General features: G+C 39.0%; 1 protein-coding gene across 4 annotated transcripts in view; it reads right to left on the bottom strand.

Annotated features, from left to right (window-relative positions):
* The window catches only part of YTHDC1 (YTH N6-methyladenosine RNA binding protein C1), a 31,554-nt gene extending 5,632 nt beyond the window's left edge, over positions 1–25,922 (bottom strand). Inside the window, exons 1-12 of one of the 4 annotated variants that reach the window (XM_025173256.2) lie at positions 25,765–25,922; positions 12,579–12,668; positions 11,400–11,731; positions 10,705–11,110; positions 8,215–8,304; positions 7,691–7,744; positions 7,034–7,128; positions 6,058–6,166; positions 5,859–5,976; positions 4,240–4,324; positions 2,581–2,747; positions 226–308 (exon numbers count right to left, since the gene is read on the bottom strand). In XM_025173256.2, coding sequence (XP_025029024.1) covers positions 226–308; positions 2,581–2,747; positions 4,240–4,324; positions 5,859–5,976; positions 6,058–6,166; positions 7,034–7,128; positions 7,691–7,744; positions 8,215–8,304; positions 10,705–11,110; positions 11,400–11,731; positions 12,579–12,668; positions 25,765–25,849 — 1,714 coding nt within the window. In that variant the 5' untranslated portion in view covers positions 25,850–25,922. Of the gene's footprint in view, positions 1–225; positions 309–2,580; positions 2,748–4,239; positions 4,325–5,858; positions 5,977–6,057; positions 6,167–7,033; positions 7,129–7,690; positions 7,745–8,214; positions 8,305–10,704; positions 11,111–11,399; positions 11,732–12,566; positions 12,669–24,921; positions 25,177–25,764 lie in introns of those variants that run through there. The other 3 variants (XM_007438348.4, XM_088134668.1, XM_007438349.4) reach the window with 3 other exon arrangements.
* Between the last annotated feature and the right edge of the window lie 1,057 nt (positions 25,923–26,979).

The raw sequence follows: 26,979 nt of genomic DNA, 5'->3' as shown, positions 1-26,979 counted from the left end.
AACTATTTTAGAGTCTTATTAATGTGATGGTTACTCCAAGAAGGACCCCTTATTCATATATACATTCCATTATATTCTCATATTTGTAGTTACTTTAATCAGAGCCCTTAAGACTCTGTCCTTAAATATTTTATTTAATATTCACATTCCCACATGATCTTATGACTATTTTAATACACAAATCTGTAAATTTGTGCATATACATTTAAATAATAAGATATTAACCTGGTCTTTGGTGAAACTCAGGGGGATAATCAATCCTTGGTTTCTTTCTGCTGTTATGAATATCATAATCCTCTGGTCGACGCCTACATAAATTAGACAATAATTAAGAACTGTTTGGAACAACCTGCATAAATAAAACATCTTCAGAAGGACCCTCCGAAACAGCCCACAACAACTTTTTGGAAGCTTTTTTTGGTGTGTTTTCTGTAATTCCCTATATGAGTTTCACAGAATTTGTTACAAAGAATTTGTATTTCTGGTAGTAACAATATGTACATTCTTAACTAGAATGTTATGATGTGAAAATTTTAGATTCTTAATACGAAACCTGATCCAACCATAACTAAATCCATTCTTAATATGAATTTCTTTAATAATCCCACTGACTTTTTAGGGTATTGGTCTCCTGTGTCCATAGAACTTGCAACATAAAATCTACTTGATGCTTATACAATTTCTATATTGAAGTTTATCCTGCAAGCATAAGCCACACAATTTGTGAACACCATTTTATATATTTGATCTGATTACTTGATCTGTCTTACTTGGTCTGTGAAAAACTTGATCAATTTCCAACATGCAAATCCCACCCCTGCCTAGACACAATTACTAGTTACAGAGAAAAACATTTAAGACATGAATATTTTAACAACATTATACTCTTGGAATTGGAGCCTATTATTTTAGGCTTTTCTATTTATTTTAGTAAAATGAATTTTAAATTCATTTTACTAGTAGAAATTGGATTTGTTTTTGGAAATGGTACTTTCAGATTTCTTACTCTAGTTTGCTTTTCACTGTTCATTAGCATGTCACCTCATGTTCCCTTCCAAATGCACCTTCACAATTTCTATTACAGGGAAACACGAACAGACCATGAAATGATTCCTCCCACCTCCCCGCTTATTATTTAAGTTATCATTCTTAAGAATAAGTTATCACAATTCTGAGAAAATAAAGCAACTGTATGTATAGCAAAAAAAGAGATTTAGAAAATAGCTGGTGTAAAGAATAAACATACCGCTTTCTTGTAGTTTGAGTGTGCACTTACGACCGGTATAATATATGATAGTAACAGTTCATATAGTAGTCCAACTACTGACTTTAAGCTGAAAGCCACATACATAAATGGAGGCCCTGGCAGGCTTGAGAAGGTGTGATGGTGTTATAATGTATAGTTTGCAGTCCATTGCAAAACCTTCACTTGTAAATACTTTATTGCACTGGAAATCTCTTAGGGCTTAACTTCAAAAGCCATCTTGGTGCTCAGTCCTTTTATGCCCAAAGAAAGGGGGGTTGCTGCCAGGATTCCTCCTACCTACAGGTTACAGTGTCCTTTAAGAGCAAGGATATGGGGACTCGTTGGATATCTGTACCTACCACAGGACATTGCCACAAACTGGAAACTCTAACCAAAAAGGTTTCAGCCCAAACCACACAGTCTTTAGCAGAAAAGCTTTAGATTTATCAGAAAGCAAAGTGGCTACACAGGGATCAGGGAAACGTGTTGGATAGAAGGGATTATTATCAGTCCTTTGCAAAGACTCCTCCAATTCTGTAACAAGATATACCCTTCTTTCTGGGGAATGTTGGTAAGTTCATAGAGCAGTGATCAATAACCATGGCGATCCTCTAAAACCACTTTTAAGTCCACAGGTGCTGCCAGCATCTGGAAAGGTTGTGTACACAGACACAGCAACAGCCATTCTTTTTGGTTTGTTGCCGGGTCTCCAAGGGCTACTTCCTTTGGAGAGAACCTACGGCTTCCAGAAGCTCAGCAAGATGTAAGAGAATATTTGGCAATGGGCTTAACCACAGCACGGTGATACAATTTGAAACAGTCCCAAACACGCTCTTCTTGAACAGCAAAATATTATAAATATTTTATCCTCAAAATGAGGCGACCATCTTCTGCAAAATTATAAGTGATCCTGATAAAAGTCCCATATTTGACAAGGCTTATCCAGAGATATACCTGAAAGAAAAGGCTTTTACAAGATATTAACACATTTTGGAACACACAGACTTGATTTTCCTCCACCTAACCTGGTCTTGAAAAAATCAGCTTACCTACAATTAACAGATCCATATAATCTGCATAAAAATCTAGTCAAAGCTAGATTTACATGAACTTATTTTCTGTGTAAGCAAAATGTCCCCATTTTCCTCTTGAAAGTGACAAACGGGGAGAGGGACAATGTGAAATCCTCAATGAAGCCACAAACCCGTCCATGCAGCTTGATGTGAGGATTTTCTCTCTTCTTGATTGCAGGGAAAGCTTTTTGATGAATCATATTCCTCCATCACGTTATTCTGACACATGTGCCTATTATCAGTCCAAAGAATGTTTCTAACCTTCCCACATCTCGGAGTGGCTCTCGACGGGATGGACGTCCTCTTGACCGGGGCTGAGAGTGCATTCTTCTCTTATGACGCATTTTATGAATGACTTGATACAAGTCAATACTTTCATCAGGAGGGAATAGGAGACAAAGTTGGGTTCCACATTCAAGCTCAATTTCCTGGAACAATTAAACATTGATGTTATAAGTTCATATCAGAGCCCATACAAGGGTATCAATGTTTAATTATGTGGTTTCATTCTAAGACAATAGGTATATATTTTAGGAGTGCTAACACCTAATTTAAGAAACATGTGAAAGCTCAACTTAACAAAAGCTCATTAAGCCATTTAAGGCATATATGTTGTAGTGATCTTAGTGAAATTTATTTATTTATCATATTTATATGGCCACCTATTGCACAAAAAGCAACTGGATCAAGGCAGATGAATAATTATAAATAGTCCTCAACCTATGGCCATTCATTCAGCTGCCATTCCAAGTTACAACGGCGCTGAACGAATGGTGGTTACAACTAGTCCTCTGAGTTCTGGCCATCCAGCACTCCCCTGGCCACATGATCATGATCTGGGTACTTGGCAACCTGTTCGCACTTATGACCAGTTGCTAAGCGCCCTGCAATCATGATCACCATTTGCAAACTTCCCAGCCAGCTTCCCAAGAAAGTCAATAGGGAAGCTGGCAGGAAAGGTTGCTGCTGGGGTAAGTCTCCCCACCCACGCCCCCTCCCCTAGCCCCTCTGCGCTCACACTGTACCAGCCACTCAAGCCCCCTGTGCCCCCTCACTGACCCATGGCGCACCCCCACGCCCCCTCCCCAACCTGTGCAGCACCTCTCATGCACCTTCCCTGACCTTCCCGTGCCCCCTTGCTACCTCCCCCACTGGCAGCAGCCACTTAGCTGCCTGCGAGCCTGGGACTTGCAACTTCCTGCCAGCTTCCCCACTGACTTTGGTTGTGGGAAGCCGGCAGGAAGTTGCCTCATCTAACAACTGTGGGATTCAGTTAACAACAGCAACCAGAACTGTAGGGATTGGCATCACTAAATGCAGTCACACTTTAGGACTGCATCACTTAGCAACAGAAATTCCAGTCCCAATTGCCATTGTAAGTTGAGGACTACCAGTATATATTTCATTTAACACACACACACCCCAATTATAAATATCCATGCTTAGTAAAACAGACCATTTTCATACAAGTTCTTACCTCATAATTTGAAATGGGGGAAAGCCAATCTGTCATGTGATATGCTGTGGCTGTGATATGTTTACCACTGCTGTTTTGTCATCTTCCCTCCCACCAGCTCAATATCTGTTATATCCTTATTTTTCCTTCATTATGAGTGCTTTCACTAAATCGCTGAATGACAATTCTTCTGGCTTCAAGAAACCTTGTTACAGAAACCTGCTTACAATGGTATATTTTATTTTTAAGGAACTTACTGTACTTCCCCAGATGCTTTAAATATTTGGGAGTGCATTTTTTTTACCAAAATGTTATCATAATTATCTATGATATTGTCAAACAATATTAGCAGAAGCAGTTTTCAAAGATGGACAACTGTATCATTAAAAAAAAAGGATCTATTAAGAACATTTTAAGATACTGGGCTTAGTGTTTTGAAGAGCAATCAAAGGCAGTTGACAAACCTGTCCATCACGTCCAATCTTTACTGGCTTATGTTCATTCCAAGGATTGGTCAGGTGAGCAGATTTTGTGAATGGCAATTCACGCCTAAAAATATGATATGACATACTTTCTCATACAATGAAGTGTAATTTAAAAAAAATGAGGATCCAACTAGCAGTTGATCTAATCACTGAAGCAGAGCGTAGAGGCTAAATCTCATGGGGTCATAATGCTCACCTCACAAAGCAAATATTGCAATCTCCAAAATTTGTCTTCAGTTCTGAGGCAGATAATAAATTTCCACAATCCCTGTGAGCCCCTCATCCATACCCTTGCTCTAGCAACAGAGGATGCAAAGAGTGATAAAAAATGTAATTTTCCCAACATAAATAACATAACACAATACTGGAAAACTTTGTTATCCAGTGTTCCTCATGTCTGCCACCCAACAAAGTTAAGCAAGGCAGGAGAAGAAGGAAAAAAAAGAGTCTGGGGCAGAGAAGAAAATATTGGATGCTATTGGAGAGGCCGAGGAAATTATCAGTCTTGTTTTCCTCTCACCTTAATCAATCAGAATGATTATGTGCCATCAAGTTGTTGCTGACTGTTAGCAACCACATAGATTTTCTCCATGATTATCAGAGACAGGCTAATCTATTGAAATAGGATCAGTTTTTATTTTCAGAGAACTAAACTTTCTACTCAGTTTGGGGAAAGAGTATGAGCTATTATCTTTTAGAATCAAATTCCAAGCTTAACTTTGGCAAACCTGTTTATCATAATTAACAAAATCCTCTATGCAATTTTTTAAAACTGATATAATTAAGTTTCACTATTTTCAGTTATATTTCTAGTGAAAAAAACTGGAAGGCATTGCAAGCTTTGGAAAAAACGGAAAAGATTCTAATCCTTAATGAACTGGAAGGGACAAAACATACAACCCCTAAATTTTCAAACAATCTTTCCTCAAGTCTCAGAGTCACATTTCTGGCACAACTTTCCACTGCAGGGAAAAAAAATGCAACCTTTGGCTCCTCTTCCCATTTTACACTTGATCTGCTTCAAGATCCACCCAGGGGCAGGAAAGGAAGCTGTCTATCATCAACAGAAGACACATAAGAACATAAGAATGATTCTACAACAAAAGGCAGTTATTCAGAGCCTGTGAATATATTGAAACCAAAACTACAGCAGAAGTATGGCAATAATAAATTATACGGGAGAAAGAAAAATGGGATATCAGAATCCCTGACTTTGATGCACCAAAATATGTACCTCCAGCAATTTAAATGATTTTATCCTTCAATGCCATACTCTCTTAAGTCAGGCTCAACTCTTGGTGACTACATGAACATGTCCATATTGTTTTCTTGGTAACACTACAGACATTGTTCACATTGCTCTCTTCTGAGATGTTTTTCAACTCCCCACTTGATCCTACAGCTCTAAGTTTTCCTGGTGATCCTTCATTCAAATACTAACTAGATCTGACACTACTATTTTTTTGTTAATATCAGTCAAGGTTGGGTAGTGGCTACGGCATGCAAACAATTATTTGTTACTAAACATTATATATCTGTTCTATACCAAATAGCCTATCCAGCCACAATTTTCATTTTCTAATTTCCACCAATTTTACCTGCATATCCAATCTATCTTAAATACTCCTCCCAGCATTTTTGCATTCATTCCTGCAGGTAGCACCCAATGTATGGGAGACCCTCCGTGATGAGATTCAGAAGCAAGCCTTGCAAATCCTGTAAGAATTAAAACATTGTGATGAGGCCACCTATCCAAATAACTTTTGATTTCCAAATGCAAGTATTCCTTTTACATACCTTGGAATTTTCCACTCTCCCTTACAGAAAATATCAAGATCACACTTCTTGCTGATCTGAAGGCAGCATTGAGCTTTTTCTCATTGACCGGAAGGGTTGACCAAACACCCTGTGGAGATATCAACAGATAATTTACAAACCAAATACTATCTGATGGGTTCAGGTTCAGCAAGATTTTGGAATACATTCAGCAACGCAGCACATATTTTATATGAAGAAAGTCTCAGTTTCTATCCCTGCAATCTCCAGATCCAGAGAGCAGATCCAAGACAGATATCTGTCAGAAAGTGCAGACAGTATGAGACAAGCTCAAATAATGTCCAACTAAGAGAGCTTTATATATTTATGCATGCAAAAAGAAATTTGGAAAGGAGCCAGAACTATTCACATTCTCAGCAATCTACAGATAACATTCACTAAGTTTAAAGCATGAGAAAATATAACTCATTTAAACCAGGATGTGATATCCTCTTTTCTCCTACCCAACACACACAAAAAAACTCCAGAGAAAAAATGCAACAGCTGAGACACTAGTCAATTATTTCTAATAGTTAGGGGGAGAACAGCCTATGACACATATATATGTTTCTGCAGATCTATTTGGCATTCCCCAGAACCCTAAGATTGAAATTGTGATTTTCAGCAGTGCATTTTTTAAATTTAAGCTCTAAAATAGGTGTATTATGACAGAGGCTTAAAGTGTCTATTTTGCACAAAACCTACAAAATATGGGGGAAACAGGAATAAAAATTTTACTATTACTCATCCTGGTGACATTACCACCAAGTGCCCAGGACTTCTGGTGGTTGAAAATAATAATTTGAAACATGTAGCTGAGGGGAAAAAAAGTTATCCATTCTCAGATCAGGCAATGAATTAAAAAGTGTAATAATTAAAAAGAAAAGCAATTAATGTGATTCCATACTTTGCATATGTACTTGACTTTACACTGAAGTAGGAGTGGAATCCAACATACCTTAGCTTTGGCAAGTGAGACATTTTCATGATTGTTACTTTTTATAAGAAAAAATCTTGCATCTTGGAGAATATATTTAAGTTTGCTAGTTTGGTCTAGAAGGAAAAAGCAAAATAGATAATTGTATTGGTAAACTTTCCTTGCCAAGGAAACATAAATATTTATAGGATTTGTGTATAAAGTCTAATTGCTATCTAGTAGGGCATATGTAGTCTCATCCCACGAATTCCTTCTTAATAAAAGGAAGCTATATGGTCCAAACAGAGAATCTGTGCTCTTCAAATTAGTGAACAGCTCAATCCCACCAAATTCAGACTTCAATCTGTTTCATACCATGCAAAGCCAAACTTTAAAAGCAAAATAAGCTATTTAAGGCAAAAGCCAATGTAACATTAATAATGTTCCGACATTTGTAACAGCCAACATATAGCCTTCAGACAAATCATTTTTACGAAGTTTGTCTTTCAAAAACATTAGATTACTTGTTTGCTTGCTAATTCAGTGATGAAATATTGTTTTTTCCACTAAAAACCCCATGCAAGTAAGTATTCATTTTGCTGTACATCGGAACATTACGTTATCTGATATAAATTAACAAAGTCAATACAACAGCTTGCAATGGATGCATGCATTAAAAAGTTCAAATTTAAATTATACCTTTTTGGACAGCACGAACGGAAGATGATAATTTCTCATGCTTCTTTTCTGAACCTGTATTTAGCCAAAGTACATTTGTTCAGATTGAGCCTTAATAGAGATACGATACAAATTCTACAATCTTTTCACATACTATTTTCATTCATGACAAATTATTCCTCCTGATGCGCACCCACACACACAAAAAGAATGCTGCTCAATGTGCACGAGGATTTGGATTTTAATTTTTTTTAGTTGTTTCTTTTTGGGTTTGATTTGTTGGACCAGTTTTCTATAGAGAAAACTAGTCAATGAATCATCATCTTCCAAGTTTTAAAAAGTGAAAATTCCATTTAAGCAACAACATAGAATTAACATAAGAAAGCCCACTTTGTCAAATTATTCACACAGAACATGCCAAAATACCAACTATGTCGCTTCAGCTACATGTCCAAAGCCTATTATGGCCTACAATTTATTTTTACCAATGCATTTCAAGGGTTTGCTACAGATCATATCAATGAAGATAAGCAACAACAGAATACCTGCATATGACTCTGATGCAGAGCTTCCACTTCTATCAAAAACAATTGGAGAGATGCCTCTAGCTCTTTTCCTTGCCTTCTTTTTCTCATCTAAGATCATCAAAATAAGCAATAGCAGTACTTTAAAGGTTCACACCAAAAAGAAATATTTGCAAAAAAATATTATTTGAAATATTTAGATATACAGTTAACTCTCAAAAGGTTTAAAATCTGTTTGAATAATCTTTTCTCATTAGGCCAGAATTCAGAGAACTATGACACTAGTTCCCAAAGCACAAGAAGTTTAGACAACTTGCTCTGAACAGAAACATTGCCTGCCAAAGCTCTATTTGAAACTCAGGGAAACTTCTGGAGTGTGTGCTGGAGTGTGGGCTACTGCTCAAAATTTTTTAAAAAAAAAAAAGCATTAACCTCCATTTGAAGTATTAACAATTCTTCAGGTCATAGCTGTAATACAATTAAGTATATTCTTATTATAAACATAGTGGCATACCTAAATCAGGTCCCAATGTATACATACTAATTAATTGTAGTTGCCTCATTTGCATGATTAAAAGCCCCACTGGTAATATCTGAATAACAGAATCACATAGGAAACTCCTATATCAGTGCTGCAGATTCTCCATCAGAAATATGAACACTTAGGAAAAAAAGAGAATGTCAGGTGTCTATTTCACCTTCTATTTAGATCTTTTCCCTCCAAAGTAAAATTAAAGCTTGCTATATTCAAGCAATACTGAACTGGGTGAGATTAAACCCTGAAAAATGGCAACCAAATCACTTGTAATATCTTATGATTATTCCAATCACAATGTTTAGAATTATTAGAGAAATAATAACATGAAAAGAGTTGAGAAAGTGAAGAAACACATAGCTTATATAAAATAGAACTAGTAAATGCATGTACAGAAAAAAGTCTTCAGTTAGTCCTCGCTTAATGATGGTAATTGGGACGAGAATTTCTGTTGCTAATCAATGTGGCTGTAAAGCACAATGTCATGTGACCACTTCACTTAGTAACGGCACTACTGGCAGTCCCTGTTGCCATCGTTAAACAAGGATCACGGGTTGTTAAGCAAGGACCTCCATGCAACTTCCTGCCAGCTTCCAAGAAGCAAAGTCAGTGGGGAAGCCAGCTGGAAGTTGCAAGTCCCAGGCAGCTCGCAAGTGGGCTGGCAGACAGGTAGGTGACTGCTGCTGGGTGGGGGAGGATGCATGGGTGACAAGTGAGGTGAGGTGCGAGCACGACCAGATGTGGCTGGTGAGCAGGTGGCCATTGAGATGTGGTGCAAGCACGGCCGGGCATGGCTGCTGACAGGTGGAGGAGGGATGTGCGTGGCCGGTGTGGCAATTGTGGCTGGACCAGGGGTGGCTGCTGCCAGGTTGGGGAGGGTACAAAGGTTGCCAGCGCGGCATGAGCTGGGCCAGAAGTGGGTCAGGGAGTGTACACGGGAGTCTAGCGCAAGCACGACTGGGCTGGGGATGGCTGCTGCCACGTGGGGGAGACTTAGCAGAGCGACTTGCGATCTTCCCTGCTGGCTTCCCCATTGACTTTATTTGTGGGAAGCCAGCAGGGAAGGTTGCAAATGGTAATCATGTGACCATGAGATGCTGCAACTATCTTAGGTGCGAGCCGGTTGCCAAGTGCCCAGATTATGATCACGTGACTGTGGCAGCACTGGGATGGCCAGAACTTTGAAGACCAGTCTTTAGTACTACTTGTTCAGCGCTGTCATAACTTCAAACGGTTGCTGAACAACTGATCATTAACCAAGGACTACCTGTATGGCTAACAAATTATACAAAGCTCAATGATTCAGGAACAGAATGTCCTGGGAAACATTTAATGTCCTGTTCCCCTTGGGACCATGCTAATTTTCTTCCACAATTTACCAATCAAGTGGTTTCTGGAAGTAAATCCTCCAAACTGGAAGTAGTTTTAGATGACCTAGACATGGCATTCCAAGACTACACAGACCTGATTTAGGGCCAGACCACCCCCAGGTTATCCTGAACTACTTCATGTGCTTTACAGATGGCTAACAATTTGAAAAACTGCTAGATCTTTGCTATCTGTTTTATTTTTATTCTCACTGTAATTTTTACTAGCTCTGTTTCCTGTGGAAACTGTAGGTTTAAATCTTAAGCTCACTTTGTCTGTTATGATTAAAATAGGTACAAGTAAATATTCAACATAAATAGAACCTGTACTACATTCTGGTTTGAAGAATTTTCCTTACCAATATAGAGATTTTTAAAAAGAGAGGATTATAGGCAAAAATAAATAATTGCACCAGCAGAACATTCACATTATGTTTACTGCTTCTGTTCTTCAGACTTTGGCCTGGAGATCCAACCCTAGGATGGAAACTTATGAAGTCTGCCATTGTGTTACCTGTTCTTTTCTGCCCCCACTATTCATAACAAAGCCAGTATTTTTAGCTCAAACTGTTGAATACTGACATAGGACAGAAAAAGTTTATTTCCTACCTGATATATCTGAGCCTGAACCAGATCTGACTGACCCATCAGTAAAGGATGCAGATTCAGAATCAGAATCACTAGCTTCACTTCGTGTATCGTAATCATTTCCCTCCTTCTGATCTCTTTCATCTTGATCATACTCTTCTTCCTCATCATCTCCATCTTCTTCTACTTCCTCCTCTTCCTCCTCTCCATCATCATCTTCCTCTTCCTCTTCTTCCTCCTCCTCCTCTTCCTCTTCCTCCTCCATTCCTTCCTCCTCCTCTTCCTCTTCTTCATTTTCAGTATTTCCTGGATCAGAGGAACCACTACTACCTGTTTCACGGTCTGAACCATACTCCTCAGAATTCACTTCTTCTTTTGAAGAGTGGCTCGACCTGCTTGGCCTTCTCTCCACATCATGCCTTAGCCTCTGTTTATAGAACACAATCAGCAATCAATGCCTACTATTTTGAGATAAAGAGCTCTAAGCACTTACTTTAAATACATATTTAATATGGCTGCAATGTATTTATTCAGTTTTTAAAAAACAAATCTCTCTTTAAACATAGTAGAGAACAGATTAAAAATTAAAAGCCAAATATTTGTACTGCTTAAACTGAGCAAGGAAGGTAACCATCCGAAATGCCTAATATAAAGCAACATGCTGTTGCAGAAAAGATCCTATCCATTTAAGTACAGATTCACACTCTATTACTTACTGCAGAAGCATCTGGAGTAGAAGACTTTGCCCTTCTGTCAGCATCTCTTTTCCTCATACATGCCTTTTCAGGCTGTCCCTTATAGGGATCTCTGGAGGTGCTGCTTGTCATACGTATCTTTCTATCACCTTCTGGACGCTTACTTCTGTCAGACCTTCGATAGTCCTCACTCTTGTATTCCAATACTGGCTTTCCTTTTGTGCTCACAATTCTTTTGTTGTTGCTAACAGAAGAGCTTGGAGGTTTGGGTAAGATCTGTCTTGAGGAATGTACAGATGGTTTTTGTTTTTTAATTTCAGCTGCTTCCATCCGCTCACTTTTCCTTTTAGATCCTTAAAAAAAAAAGTTACTAGTTACTTAACTGGTAAAAAGCTTGTTGCAAATACTTCCAGGAAACAAGTTTTCTCATTTAGCATAGGACAAAGCATAAAAAGACATTTGATCTAAATTTTTGACAGCCATAATTCTGCAGCTATTAACTTTAGCTAGTTCATGAGAAATCCTAGGATTTCTATTTAAAGCTTGGGGAACTAAGGTATGATTTTGAAAATTACTGGATAAAGATAAAAAATATAGGAAATTATCTGGAACAGAATTCTAGGTTTCTTTTTTTCCCATTTCACAACAGGGAAACATTTCCTACATACCTGCCTTCAATGACTTCAAATTATTAGCTTTATTTGTTTACTAAGGGCAGCAATTATTTATAAGAAATAGTACTAGTTTATTTGAAATATCATTTTGCATAAGGAGTTTGAATAATTGTTTAGAATGTTTAAAAGTATGAAGGATATAATCTTGAATATTCTGCAACAATCTTTTAGCCCACACTGGAGTGTCAAGATAACATACTCTAAATAGCCCAATTTGTATTTAAAAAGCCAGGAGTGATGGGAAGAAAGAATATTTCACAGGGAATTTGCATCAAAAATTGCTTTTAGGAAATGAAAAAAAGAAAAAAGAGAGCACTCAGCAAGTGCAAGCAAGACCTCTTGTGTGTTGAAAAAAGCTTTCAAGCTTGCCACCAGAACACCACTGTAAGGCCTTGACTAGATGCAAGGCCTTTCACACAACTGTAAATTATTCAACAGGTGCCATATCTAGTTTGGCTCCAAGATCTGGTTACCCAGCTCTCTAGAGACACAGCCAAGATGTAAAGTAGCATACCCTTTTTCTCACTTTTATCTTGTTCACTATCAGGGTTGTACAATTCATCATCATGATCAGGTGCATCAGTCAAGATATCATCAAGAACATTCAATTCACCATCTATGAAGAAATAAAAAAATGTATTTAGATATGATACAATATTAGTTTTTAAAAAGTTGAATGAAAAGATACTACTACAAGCCAACATCCTACACATTTTTATTAGTACCATTCCATGTCTATTCCATTCAAGCTTATCTAGAATCACAGTGGAAACTGAGTACCGAGTTCTTTGTTTAAATAACTACATCGAATAAATGGGAAGCGATAGGATGTAAACAAGGCAATAAATCACTGTATAAAACTTTGTCAGAATTCTTCCAAGGGAAGGATTAACTTCCCCCCTTGCTGATGTCACTGGCAATGTCTAGCTGTCAGATGAGGCAATAAGTAACTTCCTGCTATGCCTAGAATCAGGAACTCAAGCTGCTTTTGCCACAAGGTTATTGCTATAAACAAATGATTTGATGAATACTCTCTCAAAGAATAATTAATTTTATGATATTTTTAACAATTCTAGAGGGCAATTCCTAGTCCACTCATCATTAATATCAACTGCTTTTTTGTATCTTGCTATCTATTTTCCCTTTTATCTCTCATTTCCTTTTTAAAAAGTAGAAACACTGGGAGAACCATTGTTCATAGCAGATTAGCCTAAAATATCAAAATATATTCAAGGGCACTCAGAGAAGTTAATGAATGAGTAATAGGCTCCAACTATCCATGAGAATGTATTTCATTTATTCAAGTTCCTAAATTAGAACTTAGAAATTAATGATGAAAGAAAAAAGAAGCTAGTATCCGTTGTCCAAAATCTCAAATACTGTTCTCAAATCCTCTTCATAGATGTATAACTTCACACACTAGTGTCCAGACTACTTTGCTAACACAGTGATGAAGAAACTGAGGCATCATACCTGATAATCAGGGCTGACTGGAAATGCAGTACAGTCTGGTGGACTGCTCCAGGAATTTATAAGGTACATGGACAATAGTGGTACCTAAACTAGTAGTAATCTGTACCACGTTTTTTGAAGCAGGACTATGACTAGGACAGGATATGCTTTATAATTGTTCTAAGATCTATTAGGGGTTTCTTGCTGGGTAAATTTGATATATCTAGCTAGGAATATATAATCTATACTCTTATTGGGAATACAGGTAGTCTTTAACGTACGACCGTTCAGTCAGCGACCATTCCAAGTTATGACAGCACTGAACGAATGGTGATTATGACTGGTCTTTGGAATTCCGGCCATCCCAGCACTCCTGTGGTCACGTGATTGCAATCTGGGTGCTTGGCAACCCATTCATATTTACGAGCGTTTGCCAAGCGCCCCACGATCACGTGATCACCATTTGCAACCTTTCTTGCCGGCTTCCCCAGAAAGTCAATGGGGAAGCCAACAGGGAAGGCTGCAATTGTGGGATAGTCTCCCCCAGCCGCACAACCTCCTCCAGCCCTATTGCGCTTGCACCACGCTGGCCACTTGCACCCCCCCATGCAGCCTCCCCGACCCATGGTGCCTCTCGTGCACCCCCACATACTCTCCCTAACCCCTGTGGCATCTCTTGCACACTCCCACAGACTCTCCCTGACCCATGCAGTGCCTCTCGTGCACTCCCTCACATCCTTGCACACCCTCCCTGACCTGCGTGGTGCCTGTCACACACCCTACCCAACCCACGCAGTGCCTGTTATGCAATCTCCGACCCACGTGGTGCCTCTCATGCACCCTCCCTGACCCACTTGGTGCCTCTTGCATCTTCCCCCACCTGGCAGCAGCCACTTTCCTGTCTGCAGGCCTGGGACTTGCAACTTCCTGCCGGCTTCCCCACTGACCTTGGTTGTGGGAAGCCAGCAAGAAGTTGCCTCAGCTAATGACTGTAGAATTCAGTTAACAACGGCAACCGGGACTGCAGGGATTGTCATCGCTAAGTGATGTGGTCATATTTTATGACATTGCTCAGTGACAGAAATTCCGGTCCCAATTGCTGTCGAAGCTAAGGACTACCTGTAAAGACTCAGGATCCAGGCATTTAGCTCAATCTGTGCTTATGATAATGAGTACTTTGTTAAAAAAAGATTTGGAAGGAATCATAATTTGTAAGACAGCCAGGACAGAAACCCAGAGACTGTGAGTTCTAGTTCTGCCTTAGACATAAGGCCAGGTGGGTGACTTTGGGCTAGTCAGTCTCTTTCAGCCCCAGGAAGAAGACAATAACAAACCACTTCCAAAAGTGTTGCCAGGAAGATGTGTCTAGGTAGTCACCAGGAGTCAAGTCTGACTTGAAGGCACATACACAAAAGTAAAACACCCTTTATGGGTCAAAATATTCAATTGATTAATACAGTACTGTATGTATTAGTGAATCCACACCAAGATGAAACATACCAATATACAGGTAGTCCTCATTTAGTGACTGCCTTGGACAGCAACCATTCACAGTTACAACAGTGATGAAAAAGTAACTTTGCGACCAATGCCCGCATTTATGACCTTCGCAACATCTCTCTCTGTCATGTGTTCACCATTACAGTTAGTACATGTCCTGTATCTGACCCATTTTTTCTCTCCCCCCCCCCACAACTGCAGAGCATTGAGATTACCTAAACAAGCTATCTCTTCCTGAGCTGCTGTTCTTTGCAGCAGCACCACAAGTTAACAAGTTCAACTCTGTGACTTTAACTAGTTTGGCTGGCAGCTGCTGCCTGAAATTGACAAGATCCTAATCAGTTTCACACTAAAGGCTTTGTTTGCCTCCTAAACTGCTGGTGACTTGGAGCAGCTAGCACACTAGGCAAACAGCTGGCACTAGCGCATTCCTTTCAATGTGTATTCCCTATTGTGTGCCTACTTACTCTTTTGTAATCCCTTCCTCTCCAATGAATTTAAATACAAACATTAATTCTCTTCTTGCTAAGAGCTGTAAGATTTGCCCTTTTACCTGGCTTCCTCGTGAGTCAAGTTTGAGAAAATGTCCCTGCTGTTTGGGATCATATCCTTCTGACACTAAACCAAAGGAAAGCTGAAATAAAATTATAAGCACAGTCATGTGATTTTTTTCACTTAGCGACTGCTTCACTTAATGACCAAATTGCTGGTCCCAGTTGTGGTTGCTAAACGAGGACTGCCTGTACAGTGAAGACTTGGACCTTGAAAAAAGATAAGCAAACCATTAACCTTTTCTGTAATATGTGATTCTGAGTCTGAATTCTCCACTAAAATTCCCTTTGATCAAAGAAGTCTTCCAATTCCAATAAGAACTAAGGGCTAAGTCTCAAAAACCAACTGAAATATCCTTCCCAAAATATTAAAAACTGCCTACAAAGTACTTGATTTCAGAGTGTGTGTTATCTGAAGCAACTTGCATGAAGAATAAAGTTGGATTATGACTTAATATGATTAATGTTATAGTCTTGTGAAAGCTAATTGACACATTTATCATTTCTTAAGTGCAGTGTCAAACAATGATTAGTATGTGTATATAAATTATTGATAATTATAGAGTATTAGTATCAGATCTAAAAAAACTTTTCAGAGCCAATTTATATATTCATCTGCCAGTCACCAAGTGTATATTATATACTTGCTATTATCACTTACATTGAAGATGATACTGCAGAAACATCAATTTGGTCAATAATGGCCTATTGTATTTCAAGAATAATTTTATGTGAGTTCTTAAAATGTCCCCATTAAAAATCTAACAACAAAAAGTTTCTGAACTGCTAAAGACAGACACACACACTTTGTCAAGAAGTTGGAGAAAACAGCATTTGAAATGCCTCCAAATTCTAATAATCTCTTCTTTGCAAAATAACCACCTATAGTAATTTTGATAACCAAGATTTCTTGGTCCTGACCACAGACTGGCCATAAAATGAACGCAAACAGCCTGAAAAGAATGCAGAAAATGATTTATGACTGAGGTTACACTAGGCTAAGCTATACTATGGCTTGTTTCGCTTTGACTTAGCATGTAATATTAACCCAAGCATGGTGATTTGAAAACTCTGATTTCAGAATTAATGTGATGTGTGAACCCAGTCACTGGGGCTTACTTAATAAACCAGTTAAAACAAGCCATGGTTTAGTCCAGTATATGAACCCACCTGCATCTCATTTAGTGACCAAAAAAAATCTGATTTGCAAGAAACTGAATTTTTTAAAAGTGTGAAAAATGTGCCATTTTCATCACTGTATTGATTTAACAAGTTTCTATATTAATAGCTGACTATTATTTATGGCAAACCACTTTTGAAATATTGCCAAGAAAACTACAGGGACTTGTCCAGGCAGTCGCCACTGACTTGAAAGCACAAAAAATGAAACAAAACAAAAAGCATAATCTATGCCCCCCAAAATCTAGCCAAAGGTGACTGTAAGGGGAAATTAAGGTAAGTAGCCAATATGATTGCTTAAGTAAATGCAAATATAAATTAATGTTTTTCTTGGCCCGTCCTATTTTTGGAGTGCATCACTCAAAAAGTAAAGGGTGATGCTTGATTTGAAAATATATATATATATTACTCTGGTTTAGGGGAATCTAACAGGAATGACTTCTAATTTTTATTATTATTATGCAAAATGTTTTGATCATTAAACCTTCCTATCTCAAATATTTCCAGTGTTTTGGCCATAAAACCAAATACCCACGGTTCAAGAGTTTTTGTTTTGAGGTGAAACAAAACCTGGTTGTTTCAAACACAATCATATTGAATGCTCTGACTGTTCTGAGGATTGCAACTAAGCTGCTGTTTTGTGGCTTGTGACTGGGTTGTTTTCAAACTCTGTCCACCCTAGCTAGCAGAGCAGCAGAGAGCAATCATATCCCTGCTGCTATTGGTTTGACTGGATGAGGTGATGTGAGAGAATGTTGAAAGGAAAGGAACAGTTAGGCACATGGCCCAATGAAAAAGGATGACTGCTCTCAGCTGCACACATGTCTGGTAAGTTACTACTGCTTGTTTAAAAACAAAAAAATACCAGAGGAACTTATCAGTTCATGAGGTAGATTATAGATGTGTTATGCTATGCTTTATTTTGCAGACAGGTAATATAAAGGTGAGCTTTATATGCAAATCTTGCTGAAGCTGATGAGGCTGTATAAATATGTAGATTACTAGTACAGCGTTGGTTTGGATGGCTTGTTAAGCTCTGGATGTACTCTATGCGCCTTCATGTATCCTGCTATGTTGAGTTTAAGGAGGCATTTAAAAATCCAAGTATTGTTTGTTGAAGAGGGCTGGTTTGTTGAGCTCTGGCATGCTTAGGTACTCTGTCTACTCTGCCTTGTTCTTCTAATGCTAATGTTACTTGTGGAATTAAGAACATCAGCAGTCAGCAATCACTCAAATGTGCAAACAGAAAACAATCAGCAGAGAACATTATTGCTTCTGCTAAACTTGCATCTGGCACACAGGCTGCAAAACAGAGGCTGCATAGAAATTAAATCTAGAACCTGAATACCCCAGATTTTACTATGTAAATCTCTTATCTTAATTTGATCACTGACAAGATTTAGAGCTTTAATATAATGGCTGTACTTTCATTCTGATGAATCACCACCTATCTTAAGAGGAGGACAACACAGAAGCTTCTATTGGCTTTTGTCTACTTATACCAGATAATGCCCCTCTCTAGCATGTAAATTCAAATGCAAGCGCAGTAAGCTATAACCCTAACCCATTAATCTAGAACTCATGAAGTTAATGTTCTACAAGTGGTAGAGACAGAAGATCCACTAGAAAAATAAATATAATTCTTTCTAGCCTTACAGTCAGCAGTGCTCTAAGAAATTTAAAAAAAAAATGCTGGCTGGCCTTCACTGAGTCATTTTATAGCTTTTAAAGGAGGGGAGCCACTGAGATTACATCTAGCATTTAAATTATCTGGGGAAAGGACTGGCCATCCACTGATAATGTTTGAGTGTTTCAAAGTGTAGGACTGAGCTCAACTGGTAAACCCTTTGTTGCACCAGGCTGTATAGTTAATATCTCATTAACTGACAACTGCATATTAACAAAGAGGTCTCTTGAGCATACTATGATAGCCCACCATAAATTTGTCTGCATTACTAGGCTAGGAGAACTGGCTAATTTATATTCCTGAATATAATTTGCAATAATGATATTCTTCTGCTTGGAGATTTAGTTATCAGAGGTAATTGTGTTGCAGGGTTTTTATTGTGTATTCCTTCACTGAAGTGCAGGTGGTGAATTATTAGTATTAGTATTTCAAATAGTTTGCAGGTTTCTTATGTACTACATGTGATTCACTTCTACCTGCAATCATTAATATAGACAGGTGCATGCACTTGATTGTTAATACTTATCTCCTGCTAAGAAGTTGACAGGTCAAACTGATGTGCCATTCAATGCCTGGGACAGATTAAAGCAATTCTTGTAAAAGTTAATATAAGAGTATCCAGATGCTACCATTTGGTTGGCAGATCTTAATGCCATATTAGGACATAACAATATGACTCTTTATTCCCATGTTCTTTCTAATAGTGCTCTTGTCTGTCGACCTCACCATTTAAAGATCATGGAATTAGTTTGCAGATTGGTGTACAATACAAATGATAAACACCTTGATGGACAGTGATGCTCCTGGATCATATATTTATGGAGGAATGAGGTTCCAGCATCATTGATTATGCCATGGTTTCATATGATCTTTTAGTTTCATCCTTCAGCATTGTTATATGGCTAATATTGAAAACTGACCATTAACAATTAGCCTAGGTATCAACAGAAAGGCATACAGTTAACAGAAAATAACCTGCACAGAGAATGACAGAAGCAGCTCCTGAATGAAATGATCTGCAAAGATGGAGAAATTAATTCAAACATATCTAACCTCCAAGAAGGGTCTAGTATTACATAACATCTTAACTGAAGGAAAAAACATCCAGACATGATAAATGGACATTTACAAGCTATCCTATGGGCTTTACACCTAGCTCAGGCACAAAACAAAAACAAACCCTCCCATTTCATGATGAAACCCTGGTTTGACCATGGGTGCATGCATTTCAAGGCTAATTTAGTGAAAGCCTTTAGAATAAACAAAACCAAAAATTATTTATTCTCACAGGGGCAAAGATGTGAATTTAAAAGTATATGTAAAGCTCTAATCAAAAGAAAGAAAATAGATATGCAACTTAGCTGGGAACAACTATTTAAGCCCACTAATAAAAAAAATCTAACGCCTTCTGGGAGATTGTGGGTTATATACAGCAAGGATTGCTTACACAGATGATAAAGTAACAACCAACAGAAGGGAGAAGTTTATGGTAAGTTATTTTGTGGTTCTTTCCTAAATCTTTAGCTTCCATCACTGCAGTACAACAGTATTCTAAGGAGACCTGCCCCCCGGCCTTACTGGTATCCCAGTATTTCCCTCTCACATTCTCAAATTGAATAGACAACTTAAAAATGGGAAACCTCCTGTGTGACTTAATTTCCCCTGACCTGTGAAAAAGAATATGAATTGCAGGCCTCAGTTCTGGCATCTATATTTACATGTCTTAATGATACTCTGTAGATTCCTAAGGATTGGAGCTACCCTGTATGGTTCTGATGTAGAAGAAAGGAAATAGATCTGATCCAGCTATTTATTGTCCAATCAAACTTTTAATCATTATAAGTATAAGTAACCTATATGAACATTTTTTTCTGAAAACCTCTGGACTAACTTCAGTGAGAAAAAAGTCCTGGCAGATGAATAAACAGGATTTAGGAAGGGAAGTGTTCTATTTTATACTTTTCAGTAGAAAAGTAGAGCATTCTCCCCCCCGCCCATTGCACTCTGTCTTTTGTTTTGTTTTTTGGATCCATCTTCAATCAGCATTTGACTTTATACCCAGGAATACATTCTGGTAGAAACTGACCCATTCCTGCATAGATCAGAGATGGTTACACTCAATTAAAAAGCTACATGAAAACACCTCCATCCAAGTTAAGAGTCAGTGAGAGTCAACTGCTGAAATCCCCACAGATAAAGACGTGAAGCAAGACTGTACTCTCCTTTTTAACACTTATTTTAAATCTATAGTTTCAACTCTAACTAAAAGTGAGTTTTATTCTCCCATACTAGGTAACAGCCAGGTAGCTGTGCTTCTTTATGCTGATGACATCACTACCCTCTCTATTATACTGACTGGATTCAGAAGTTTTCAAGCCTTTGCAATCCCTTGTGATGAGGAAAAGCTAACTACAACCTACCTCAAAAGTAAAGTTATGATTTTTCAGAGAGAACTTCACATCATTAGTATTGCTGTCAAATAAATGACATTTAAGAGAACAAGCCAGGTCTTTGAATATCTTGCACTGATTCTTCCTTTCTCCATGATCCTGGAGAGAACTAATTAGGAGAGTTACTGAAAAGGCAACAGGAGTGCAAAGGCTGTATGGACGCTACTGTATGTTAGCCACTATTAAGACTTCAAAGCAAAAACAAATCTCCCAGATACTCTAAGGCTTCCAGGTATGTGCTTATAAAAGGTTAAATCTAATGAAAACTATCCAACCCAAAATTTTATGAATCTTAATTCAAGACTTTGCTTCATTTTTAATGTATCTGTATGAATCTGAGCTAATCTCCCTTTTTGTGAGTGCCTATATCTGCTGGCTCAAATACCGGTTTAAAGTAAATTTTACAAGCTGCTCAGTGAGAGTTTCAACTGAACCTGGGGGATTTGTATAATCTGAAAGAAAAAAAAAAGAAAAACAGAAGAGTTTTTTTTTTTTAAAAACCCATATTCTAATCTATTGAGATTCTTGCTAAGTGAGAACATAGCTACATTACTGTTTTTAACTCTGGAAATTAATTCAATGTTTTAAAAAACAACCTCACTTTTGTACCCATGGGGTGATGAACAAGGGAGCATAGGGCAGGTCCCAAGAATTTAGGGTAGGCCCAGAGACATTTAAGTTTTTTCTCCTTTGGAGAGCAACAACTTTCTTCAGTTTCAGAAGAAAATTGTCATGGACATAGGAAATATATGTTTGCAGACAGTTTGGATCAAGGCCAGATTTTAGGAGAGTGTTAGTGGATAGTAGACACATATACACAGGAATATCCTATGGAACTTATCTTATTTACTATCTGTACATTTAGTGGAGGTTCTCTCTGTAGAAGAGATTTATGCAGAACCTGCACCTACCAGAATGGAAGATGGCAGTGGAATTACAATAATCCTCCACAAAGTATAACATTAAACAAAGAAACAATTTAAATGATTTCTCTGAGAATGCATACCCTTAAGTGAATCTTTACTGGTATGCCACTTACATAAAAACCTTCATTTAGAAGTATAACATTCATTAATTTGAACATGTACAATATGTAAGATACAGGTTGGAAAAAGCCTGAAGGTAGGATTTTATATAATCAAATTAAGGACATTTCTTTGCCATGCATACATAAGCTTGCAAAATATAAACAAAAACATTATTCCAAGAAAAATATTTAAAATTCCTAAGGGCCAGCTTAGTTTTTGGTGGAATGTCCAGGATTACTTCAGACTTTGCTGTCTATGTCTTCTACTCTCAGTAAACTTTCAATTTAAGAGACTAATGAGGGAAGGAGTTTCATTAAACCAAAGTGTCTGTTAAATGTTTCAATCCTTGTATGATGTTGAGTCACTTTTGTGAGATGGGTGGCCATATAAATTGTTTAAATAAATAAAAATTTAAAATCCTGATGGGATTTTATGCATGTCTAAAACAATGAACAGGATTTATGCATGTGTAAAGTAGCAAAAGGGATTTTATGCACATGCAGAAACATACAGTATACAGATTTTGTCCGTTGCACCTCAAATCAACAGAGGGTTTATTATAGAGACTTGCTGATTCAATCTGCAGTGATGCATAGAAAATGCAGACCACCATCCCTTAGTTATTAGATTTATATCCTGCCTTTATTTTGTGCAACTCCAAAGAGCATACATAATGGTCCCACTTCCTATTTCACCCACAACCACCATCCTGTGGTGGGCTGGGCTGAAAGTGACTAGCCTAAAGTTACCCAGCCAGCTTTCATGTCTAAGGAAGGGCTAGAACTCATGGTCTCCCTGTTTCTAATCCAGTACCTTAACTAGGTCACCAAACTGGTTGGCTTCATATTAAAAATATGTACCTTGAACCTTGAAAAATTAACTGGATCTTACTGTCATAAAATTCTTCCAAGCACAAATGATGCAGAACTATTGCAGTCATCACTCTGCATTTATTTGCTCTCATAGAATGGAAAAAAGGAAAAGCCTTCACTAAATCTCTACAGGTGTAAGAAGCTTCCTAAAGCTAACACATGTATGAAATAATTCTGGACACAGATATGAAAGCTTAGATTTTTTTTAAAAAGTATAAATGCATACTTTTAATTAACAGTGTTTGCATGGTGTGTGTGTCTGTGTGAAAAAATCAAGCTGGCAGTCTCAATAGTCTGATTAAAGCCCCACCCCTTTGTGTGTGCATGCAACATCAATGGATGTACAATGTGGTGGGGCTCTGATTGCTCTGCCATAACCACCATCTTGATTTTTTTTACCCTTGCAGATGTCACTGCTTTTAATGGCACTTCATAGTGTGTGGGGATGCAAATGTAGCACCTGTCTGCAACTACTTAAAGCAGCTACTTCTTTTCTCTGGATTATGTGGTAGTTGCAGTGGACAGCCAAGTGATTCTGAGAAAAGACATAGCAGAAAGAGATGCTCTGCTTGTACTCCATACCATTCTTGATTTCCAAAGTAGAACTGCAAACTTTCTAACCAGATACTGGCCATCACCTGCTAGTCTACTGTATCACCTAATACTATAATGTCAGTGAAATAAATGCTGACTCTCCCAGTAATCCAGATCTTCAAGCACAGATGAAAAAGGGACCTGAGTTTATGCAGAGGCATATTTATTTGATCGGTTTGCTTTTTATCTCACCTTTCCTGCAGGAATTCAAAGCAGCTTACATATAGATCTCTCTTCATTTATCCTCACAACAACTTTGTGAGACAGGCTGAGTTGAGAGTGATTCCCCAAAAATCACCTAATGAGCTATTGTGGCCAGGGCTGGCCTAGAAACTGCCCCCCCCAAGTCTTAATCCTACATATTAACCACTATACCACACTGGATGTCTTTCTCCACGTTCTAGAAATCACAGCTTTTCCTAGCATGTAGTTATAGAATATTAACAGACAGGGTGAATGTTAATGTTTTCCCTAAAAACTGTACATGAAATCAAAAAGCTGACGTACAACAGCAGCTGCACGTGCAAGCTATAAAACCAGATATCCGTATTCCAAATGCTACCACAAAGAATGGCTTTACCATTTCAGCTTCACTTCCATTTGTGAATAGGATAGGGTCACCTTGTATGTAAACTGTGATTACTGAAACAATTGTTACACTCAAGACAGGTAATAAAAACCAGAATCAATAACACAACAATAAGCATAGTTCATGAAAATTAGGCACCTTTACCTCCTACAGATTTTAAGGGAAAAGCTTAACTCTTTTCAACTCCAACCATACTTGTCTTCTGGCTCAATCCCACGCAATACAACTAAACACTTCAGTGTTGCCACCTGGGCAGTTTTCACACCCAATTGGGCTAGTTTTGGAGATCAGCTCAGAAAGGCTGGGGAATGAAGGTGCAGGGTGCATGTGATCACAAGGAGGCCACGGAAAGAGGGTGCGAGGTGCATACGATCTGAGTGTAGGGAGGTCTGGAAAGAGGGCATGGTGCGTGTGTGAGCGAATAAAGGTGGGGAGACTTACCCGAGTGATTTATGACCTTCCTTGCCAGCTTCCCCATTGACTTTAATAAAAAGTTAGTTATTAATAATTTTAATTAAATTAATAAAGTTAATACCCACATCTGCAGAATCTTTTTGCATAACTTCTTCTCTTCAGACTTCTGAGCTAAATTTTGAGATTGGTTGGGCTATAAAAATTTTGGGCATCTGGCAACACTGAAACTTTCCCAGGCTCCCACTCAATTTCCTGACCGAAGCCTCCAAAACCATTGTCTCTGTCCGAAAGCTCCCCCAGCTTGCACCCTTCAAGGAGAGGGAAGGTGGTAATCAGCGTGAACTCTTAAACCCTGGCCGAGGCTTTTCGTAATGAGGGAAAGGCGTGCTTCACCTCCGGGCAGGAAAGGACTGCCAGTGGTGGGTCGGGCCGACTGCGCGACGCTCCCACAGCTAACCGCACCTCCCACAGACTCGTGGGCAATCCCGTTGCCATGGCAGCAAGCGGTTCAGGAGGAAGAGGGGGATAAGGAGGAAAGGGATACATTCCATACCTTTTTCCTCCCGGCTCTCGGCCGCCATCCTTTTCCTACAGCCGCTCCGTATATGAGCAGAGCGCTTGCCTCACAGAGAGAGAGAGAGACAACCCCACTTCGTGACGATGGAACGAGGAAGCAAGCGACAGAAAAGATGGAACAACGATCCAGCAAGAAAAAAAAAAAATCTCTCTTCAGCGGCTGCCCGGCCAAAATGGAGGCTTCCTCCACAGCCCACTTCTTCCTCCTCCTTCCTCTTTTCCGTCCTGACTTCCTACGCGACAATTCTCCCTTTCCCACAATGCCCCACGCGACGGACGCCGCCTACGTCACAAGACGCGGCCCTGGCGTCGGCCGAACTGGCAGTTCGCACCATAGAGGAGGAGTCTGGAGAGCTACACACGTACAGATCCGCACGCTCTCCTTGCCCGTTCGGAGACCCTGAAAGCCTGCAAATCCTTCCCGGCCTGAAGCGAAACCCGCCCAGGGAGATCACGCCCAGCACCTTAGGATCGGTCTGAGGGAGCAGGAAAGGGTCACCTCCGCCCTCCCTCCTCCCGTCCCAAAGCAGCGCTAGCAGATTCCGGCGCTCCTACCCTTTCTACCCAAGGTTGTCTTCTGGGCTGTAAAATGTGGCGCGCAGTTGAAAAGCCATTTTAAAAGGCAGCAGATTGCATTTGCCTTCGAAGAGCTGTCTCCCCTGACAAATTGGTAGGCGCAGAGGCCGAGGGAGGAGAAGGCGTAAGACAAATGCGCAATTTATTGCAATGGATACGTAGAGGCTGAAGCTTTGAATCCAATCACCTCTTCCCTCTTTGTTTTGTAGGCAAAAGTCCGTTTCAGAAAGTATGTTGCTCTCACCTTTTTCATTTCTGTGGCCGTAAAGGGAGCGGGTTAAGCGCTGGGCTTTGCTGCCTCTCCTTGACGCTCCTGGGGGTTCAGACATAGCTGAGGTGGCCCTCGCGGCAGGCTGCTCGTCTTCCTGGGCGTTGCTCTGTTTTCTCTACGCCGGCTGGTTTAGACAGCGAGAAGTGAAACTGAAAGAGAGAGAGCCTCTGAAAACAATACAGTCTCATCCGTCTATGGGAAACGGGCTGGTGGTGGAATGCGGCCCCTTCCGAGCCCGTGGGAAAAATCACTCCGTCCCCTAAAAGTTTCTGGTGAGACCAACACTCACGCCTTTGCATTCCTCCCTCTTCAGTTTTTCCTCCTCCTCCCGGGAGTAACGGAATGCAGAGATTTGATCATTTATAGCAGTCAGATACATATATTGAGACTGTAAAGGAAAAACGCTAATACTAAGATAAGCTCTGATCACTGCTCCTAAAGGAGGTAAATAGGAAAAGTAGATTTTTCCTTTTGCCTATTTGTCTCAGTTCCCCCACTTTTAACAATTGTTTTAATAGGTTTTTTAAAAATCTATAATGCTATTTTAGGATTTGTTTTTTCTTTTTCTTTGGAAAGTTTGTAGGTTACCCGGAGAAAATGGGGTTTGAAAAATGCTATATAATAAATTAATAAAATATCTGCTGTGTTTTGGAATGTATCTTACAATTCTTAATTTCCATATTTGTTACTATTGCATTTTGCTGGTCACTGGCTTCTGTAACTGTAGTCTCACAGCTTGTTAAACTTAAATCTGTAATTCAGACATGAGTAGCTAACCCAAAGTCAAACAAGCCCACATTATATATTAGCATATTATGCTAATATATATTAGCATATGTGAACGAGGCCATCATGATAAACCATAATGGGGGTTGTTTCTGTTGGCTTAGAATGTTGTGCAATACCAGCATGTATTTCTCTATGATATCCTTTAGAGCCAGTTTGGGGTAGTGGTTAGAAACCAGGAGACTGTGAGTTCTAGTCCTGCCTTAGGTATGAAGCCCACTGGGTTACCTTGGCTCAGTTACTTTCTCTTAGACCCAAGAAGCAGGCAATGGCAAATCACTTTTGAAAAACCTTGCCAAGAAAACTGCAGGAACTGCTCCAGGCATTTGCCAGGACACACACACAAAGGGCAATCCTTTATCTATATTGTCAAATGGAAATTATTATTACTCCTTTTATTTG

The sequence above is a fragment of the Python bivittatus genome, unplaced genomic scaffold (assembly GCF_059951505.1).
Source record: "Python bivittatus isolate LINGU-HERP-01145 unplaced genomic scaffold, Pbiv_v1 ctg000000_np1212, whole genome shotgun sequence".
Taxonomy (NCBI): domain Eukaryota; kingdom Metazoa; phylum Chordata; class Lepidosauria; order Squamata; family Pythonidae; genus Python; species Python bivittatus.
The sequence above is the reverse complement of the archived record's forward strand: the minus strand, read 5'-3'. Positions and strand labels throughout refer to the sequence as shown.